A 7342-nucleotide genomic window follows, 5' to 3' on the forward strand; every position below is an offset into this window, starting at 1 on the left:
GGCGACGCTGATGCGGATGCGGAGGCCGGACCCGGCGACGCTGATGCGGATGCAGAGGCCGGACCCGGCGACGCTGATGCGGATGCAGAGGCCGGACCCGGCGACGCTGATGCGGATGCAGAGGCCGGACCCGGCGACGCTGAGGATGCTGGAGCCGGACCAGGCGAAGACGATGAGGCTGCAGCTGGACCAGCCGAAGCTGTCCCACGTAGCTCTGATAAGACTGGACCTGATCTCGCTGTGCTGCGATGTGTAACCAGTGGCTTCTGATAAGATTAACAATGACCCCCACAGCTGGATCTGACACAAAACTGTCCTCTCAACAGGCATTTATCTGGGGAGTAAAAGGGTCTCTGAAGCTCCAGCTGTTCTTTCTTTTATAAACAAAACCTTTTCCTTAAAAGTTAAAACAGTTCTCATTAAAGTGGCCAAGGCGGTCACAGCTGAGCAGTTAGCACTGTGCAGTCACCAGGGATGGGCACTGATAAGTGATTGGATCCCATTATCGACATAACTTCCTTATTGATTGTCATTGGCTCCACTGTAAGAGTCTCCAGCATCTCTACGCATGCTGTGGGTCACATGTTTGTGCAGGTTGGAGGGATTTCCCCTCTTAGCTTAGCGTTAGCATGCTACCTGTGCCGGTGCTTGCAAAGAGCTGAAGCTGTGTTGCAACATGATGCAGTTGTTTTTGTCCTGGAGCAGGCTCCACTGCACCATCACATTTATGTGCAATAAAAATAAAAGTAATGCCCACTTTCCCCCGACACACCGACTGAAATCAGCTGATCGTAGCGAGAGCAAGAACCGATGAGCGGGACCGAGAAGCAGGCAGATGAATGAGGAACCAGGAGAACGTGATGAATGCAGCCATGGTTTCCTCTTTAAAACCACCTGTAGAGTTTTCTACATGTCGCTGAGATTAACCAAATTGTCCTGCATAATAACTGAACATGAAATCCTTTTTATTTATCTAAGCAGATGATTTTCAATCCTTTTATCAACATTTTATTACCATGAACTGATTCTTTTTTACATGTTTTAAATACACAAACCCGAATAATCTCAGCCAGGGCTCCATCTATCCTGACATATGTGGACATACCATCCTGTAGAAAACAGAATCGTCCCGCATTCAGAGAAAATATTACGCGTTTCTTATTGAGGTGAAAAGGAACAGTTTGTCCCGTAATTCAGCTACAATGAAAAAGACACAAAGCTGGAGTTATTCTGTGTCTTTGCTGCACAGCTGCCTCTTCTTCTCTCATTCTCCCCCCTCCCTCTCCCGTTTCTACTTCAATCATGAAACTGATCAGTGATCAGCTGATCGGCTCTCTTGTTTGTTTATCGCTCACTTTGCGCCAGAAAGAGGAAACCAGCGGATGTCGCACTAAACAACAGCAGCACGTTTAAGCTTGATCAGCTGTTGTTAGAATTTATTTAATATTAATTTCTAGTATCAGCTGATGTTTGCTGGAGCCACAGCTGTAAAGCTGCTGGTCATGATGGTTTGGATATGTGATGAGAGGGAAACATGAAGATGAAACCAGGAGATGTCCTTACTGGATCATCAGAGCTGAACAGGTGATGGAGAAACAGGTTTACCTTTTAGGTGACATGGATGAGTTGAAGTTATGAGCTGTTTCTGAGAGACAAATAACACCAGGATCCTTTTCTAGGTAGCTGACAGCTGGTAACTGTGCAGGGGCGGGTCTAGCAAAGTGTTGCCAGGGGGGCAGGTAGGGCATTAACAGGGAGAGGGGGGCACAAAGAAATACTTTTCTTTCTTATTCTCATTTAAAATGTCTCACTTTTATTAAATAATTATCTGAAGCTTACAACAAACGTTTTTATCTGATGTAAAATGTATAGAAATCATACATATACCAACAAGACTGTACATCACTGTCACAACAGCGTCTGTTTTCATTCAAAGGCTTCATGGCTTTAATACCTGGGGGGGCCGGTCTCTCGTCAAAAGGCCAATTTTTTTTGTCCCAGTCCAGCCCTGGGCACAACACGCAGTGAGTTAATCTGAGAAGGTGCATTAACAAATAAATGGCCGGGCCAGCGGTGCACATCGCAAATCAGCTCGCATAGACACATTAGTTGTGCCGCTTCTTAATGACAGTATCTTAACTAACAACCCAACTACCAGGTTCAACTTGTAGTTGGCTAAAAATAACTTGCTAGCTGGCAGTTTTATCAAGAAATGTTGAAATTTCCACATTTAGACACTTCAAAAGCTTCAGACAGCAGCTTCAGCAGCTTACGGCTCAGCGCAGCATCAGCACCACGGAGATTCACGGATACATCCGAAGACTCGGAAGTCTCGGAAGCTTTAATGAGCAGCTGGTTTGTCTCGCATTAACTGGCTGAGTTAATACCAGTTAATGCGACATCGAAGCAGCTGGAATCCACAGCTGTGCGTGTTCATGGAGCTGCATGTTCACCTGCTGGACATCACTACCTGACAGGTTTAACTGTCTTCAGAACATTGCAGAGGCCTTATTGACAGTGTTTGGCTCTACATGTCTGAGTGAGCAGGTTTTCTCTCACATGAGTCCTCAGGCAGCCTCTGAATGCTGGACACTGGGAGACCTGTGTGTCTGAGTGGGAGACCAGAGATCACAGTAACATGTGTGTCCCTGTATTAACAAACATGCCAAATTGGCCCAGTTTATTTTTCTTATCATTGTCGTAAGGAGGCCATAAATAGCATTTGTATTGTCTGTTGTTCAGTTCATTTGCTGTTATGGATAAAAGTCTTTTTCTTTGTTTCAAAATAGCTGAAAACTATTCGCTGCCAACATCTGTGAACAAATATAATCCTGTAAAGTTGTTCTATACAGTGTGTAACTGTTCATATAGAGCGTTATTACATTTATTGCTAATGCAGTCATACAGCACACTGACGTCTGAGGAAACTTTAGATGCACTCATCATCAGAAAGGTTGCCGACTCCTGGTCTACAGTAACTCGAACTTTGGAGCAGAGATGTAGTTCGACCCTTTGGTCTGCTGCCCCCTGCTGGTGAGAGGTGTTCAGTGACGCTGTGTCAGAGTGGCTGTTTCTGATCACGTGAACACTTTAACTTTCTTTAATCATTATACTCGTTATATTTTATCTTGAAACTTTTTCCCCCCAAGAATTATTTTCTTATTAAAATCTTATTGACGATCCCGCATTTATTAGTTCTCTTTTTCTCTTGTCTTCGTGTTGTTATTTCCTGTTTTATTTTGGTGATCCCTGTGTGTGTGTTTAGAGTTTCAGTTGTGTTTCCATCGTGGAGCGCAGCTCTCAGATGTAACTCTGGCTGTGAAGCTGGATTTGACAAATAAGCGATTAAAGTTTACGTTTTTAAAAACATTTTTAGCGCCGTCGTCTGTCAGTACACAACTGTTTGTCACCAGCATAGATGATGTCATACTGCTGGAACAGGCAGCTCGCCTTCTACAGACCAAGCAGGTTGAAGACAAAGTCAGGATTTGAATGGTCCAGATGCTGAGGAGGTCACAACTGGTCCGTTGAGTCTCTGCTTGCACATTGCTCTGGGATTGAAGCCAGGTGAGACTAACCTAAGCACAGAACTCTTTCATTCTGGGAGGTAAACTGGGGTCCTCAGTCGGAGACGACGTGAACAGGTATAAAGTGAAGCCAGAAGATGTCAGCGGCGTCCCCCATTTGAGTGAGAACTGGAGCAGAGGCGTTTCATCTCTCAGATTCTGGTAACTTCCACGTGATGATTGCAGCGATGGTTTAAAATGTCTGACGAGCACGCTCAGACCCCCGACTGGACTCCTGTTGATCGAGCTAACACAGAGTTATGTTGAACATTTTGTAGCCACGCCCCCTCTCTGATGTCACTAACAGCGTCTCCACCCATCGTCCTAGTCTCAGCTGCTGGTTTCTTTTCCACACTTAGTTTTATTGCAGCTCACATAGACAGAGGGAGCCGGCTCAGTTCACACAGTTTATTGTTTTTACATCAGGAGCCTGTAACCAAGGAAACGCCTGCAGGATGTAAACAGTACAAAATAAAGGCACTTAACTTACAGCTGTGAGCTCCATTAAATAGCTTCTCTTTGCTCTTCTGTACACGTATTTACAGACATGGGACAGCGAAGGAGACGAAACACGCAGGCCACGAAGTTTAAGACCAAACCGACAGATTTAAAACATTGATGTTAAAAACAGAAAGGAAAATACGACTAAAACACAGGAAGCTGCTCCTTCACAGTAAAACACTCCGTCTGTGTCTGCGTGCGTCACTGGGAGGAGCTGCGGTCGTTGGCGACGTCCTGCAGGCGGCGCATTAGAGCGTTGGAGTCGGGACAGACGCGTTTGGGCGAGGCTCCTTCCTCCAGAGCCATGCCACGCTTCCTGGTCGGAGTCTCTCCGGTGCGGATCATGCTGTTGATCTCCTGGAGACGCTGAAGGGTCAGAGGTCACAGATTAGTGTTCAAAGCTCTGTCGGGCTGAGCTGCACATGCTCAAACTCCTGACTCTTTGATCTCGGAGCTCGTTTATTAAACTGTTTCAGGGTGACGACGGCGTCCTGCAGGGGGGACCATTTTATCGTACTTTCAGGAATCCCTCCATAATCTGACTTCCTGTTTAAAGATGTTAAATAATAACACTTGAATATTGATGAGCTACAGCTAACCTGTGTCCGCGTTCACATGGACCTGTTTAAATAAAGTTAGAGGATGAAGCACCTCGAGACGACCGTTGCTGGGACAGGAAGCTGGTTTTACGCTCAGTTTCTCAGAAAACATCAGAGGAACACTTTATTTTGAAAAGCCAAACTGTATCCTGTATAATAAACTGTTTGAACATCATGTGAAGTTATAAACGGACCTCTGACCTCTGCCTGCATCACGAAGCCCAGGTACACCTCAGAGGTACGACAGACTCTCGCTCGTTTTTCTAACCACCGCTGCCGTGCGCCGGCGCCGGCGGGAGAAGCCGAGTGTAAATCGACCACTGAAGGTTTTAAAATCATGAGAACGTTTCAGACACACGAGGAAAGCAACAGTTTGGTTTCCGTACGAGAAGAAACAGCGTGGCGTCAACACGTCGTTACGGATAAAATAGCTGCTGTGAACGTGAGCAGTGACTCGTGTGGGGGCTTACGTTGGGGGGGCTGCTGCAGATGTAGTAGTGAATCTTTTCCCTGGGGGTCATCAGTGAGGGGGCGGAGCCTGCCTTGTGAGGCGAGATGTAGATGGAGTGTTTGCTGGACAGAAGCATCCGGCGGGGAGAGCCGGTCCTCACGGAGGGGTACGGACACAGAGGGGGGGTCTCGACCTGAGCATGAGAAAAACAAAGAGGTCAGGAGAACGATGCTGTCACGCCCAACCGTCAGCCTCCGCCTGGGCTGTGTTTGTGCTGCTGGAGCCTTTTTAATGACATTTATTGATATTTAAACATCTTGGATTTAAAATGAGTCAAGTTTAAATGTTTGGTCCAGAAGTCTCATCATCAGCTTCACAGACACTAAGCTGCTGCATTAATAATCAATAATGTTATTGATCAGCTAAATGGCTCCCAGCTCAGTCCACGTACCCCTGCAGACAGCGAGTTTGGCGAGTATTTCAGAGCGAAGGGCGTCATCTGCTTGATATACACGTTGTTGTAGAAGTGGATGAGGTCCCCTCGCTCCTGCTCCTCCTCCCCGGCATTGGCGGTGGACGTGCACGAGGTCTTGTTGGAGGTGTTTGTGGGCGTGGAGGGGGCGCTGCCGGGCTGGGGGGTGGGTAAGGTGCTGCTGGAGCGAATAGGGACCGGGCTGACGTCGCCACCTGCTGGAAGGAAGAACAGAGTAAGAGCACAATGACGGCACCTGAACACAAAGATGGCCGACGCTGTGCTTCTGCTACAAGAACACAGAGGTCGTGTCCAAATTCATGGGCTGCATCCTCCTGAGGCCGCATTTGTAGACCGATTACGTCACAGCGACGTGCCGAAGGCTGTCCAAATTCGTAGACTCCTCCGAATGCAGCCGACAAATGCGTCCTCCTTTTCCCCGAATTTGAAGGATGGGTCGGGTGTGTCCTTCGTGGCCCACCATATCCCAGAATTCATAGCGCGGCCCAGCCAAACTCCAGTTTCCAACAATGGCGCCGCTACTAAGTTTTAAAATTACTCTTACTAATCTTTCTGGGTCACAAAATAAACTTTTAACATATTTTCAGGGAGAAAGTAGCTGTGTAAACATCAAATATCTGCTCGGTTTATCAAGATATCGCATATTTGCAAAAGTGCTTCGACGTTTTCGGAGACGTCTGCTACCCACCAGCTCGAAGCTAGCCGGGAGCTCGAGGGTTACTGATGCGCGCCGAGAACGGCACAACTCCCGGCACATCATTTTCAGATCACCGCGGACTTTCGCTGCTCGGGTTAAACGTAATATATAAGTCACTTAGACAACCTAAAAATGTTATTGTTGGGCTTTTTTCAGTGTTTTGTTTGTTCGTGAGTAAATCGGTTTGGCTGAGATTAAAGTTATTAGATTAGATAAAATAAAACTTTATTAATCCCCCGGGTGGGTTCCTCCTTGGTTTTCACACAGCTGACTAAACGTCAAACAGAAAACTGATTAAACAGAAGTGTGAGACGGTCGAGAATTTACCCAGTGTCCTGTTATATTTTAGATAGCAAGGAGCAGACGGCTGAGTTTATTAAACTCCACCGAGACAGCGGTGACGCTAATCAGAAGGCTAGACCGTCCAATTTCCCACGGCCGTTTACTTCCGGCCTACCCGACCTTCTGAGGACCCGGCCCACGTAGACCGCGAAGGCCGGGTCCTCAGGAGGATGCAGCCCATGAATTTGGACCGACCAGCAGTCTCTGAACCCCATAGCCGAAGGCCGTCCCAGATGCCCCATGATTGCAGGATCTAACTCCTAGCGAACGCACGTCAGATTGAGTGATGAAACTGCTGACAGCAGGAGCATGTCATTGACGCAAGACACTGATGAACGTCATAAACAGCAGAAAAGGACGATCCGGGTCAGACGTGGGCTGCAAGGTGGCTTGCAGCAGCATAAACACACGGAGAGACGCAGGTGTGGAGTCTGTAAGCTAACCCTGAGGTTAGCATCGCCAAAAAACAACCGGATTCTTCTGCAGGAGCTTAAAATGATCGCTGTGAGAAACTGAAGGTTTATAATGCTTTTATAATCGTAACTGAACCAGACCACCTGACACGCACACTAACATGCACCGTTAACACACACTGCTAAAACACAGAATAACACACACACGCTAACACTCACAGCTAACACACACTGCTAAAACACACACCACTAACACACACTGCTAAAACACAGAATAACA

At 47.1% G+C, this 7342-nt stretch overlaps 1 protein-coding gene across 6 annotated transcripts in view; it reads right to left on the minus strand.

Moving 5' to 3' along the window:
• Positions 1–3960: 3960 nt before the first annotated feature.
• The window catches only part of rbl2 (retinoblastoma-like 2 (p130)), a 13412-nt gene continuing 10030 nt past the window's right edge, over positions 3961–7342 (minus strand). For 5 of the 6 annotated variants that reach the window (XM_042226674.1, XM_042226673.1, XM_042226676.1 and 2 more), the window contains 3 exons: positions 5569–5807; positions 5137–5310; positions 3961–4433 (listed from right to left, as the gene is read on the minus strand). In XM_042226674.1, the coding sequence (XP_042082608.1) occupies positions 4269–4433; positions 5137–5310; positions 5569–5807 (578 nt within the window). In that variant the 3' untranslated portion in view covers positions 3961–4268. The remainder of the gene's footprint in view (positions 4434–5136; positions 5311–5568; positions 5808–7342) is intronic. The other variant, XM_042226675.1, reaches the window with a different exon arrangement.

The sequence above is a fragment of the Haplochromis burtoni genome, unplaced genomic scaffold (assembly GCF_018398535.1).
Source record: "Haplochromis burtoni strain Fernald_Lab_line unplaced genomic scaffold, NCSU_Asbu1 Contig_222, whole genome shotgun sequence".
NCBI lineage: Eukaryota > Metazoa > Chordata > Actinopteri > Cichliformes > Cichlidae > Haplochromis > Haplochromis burtoni.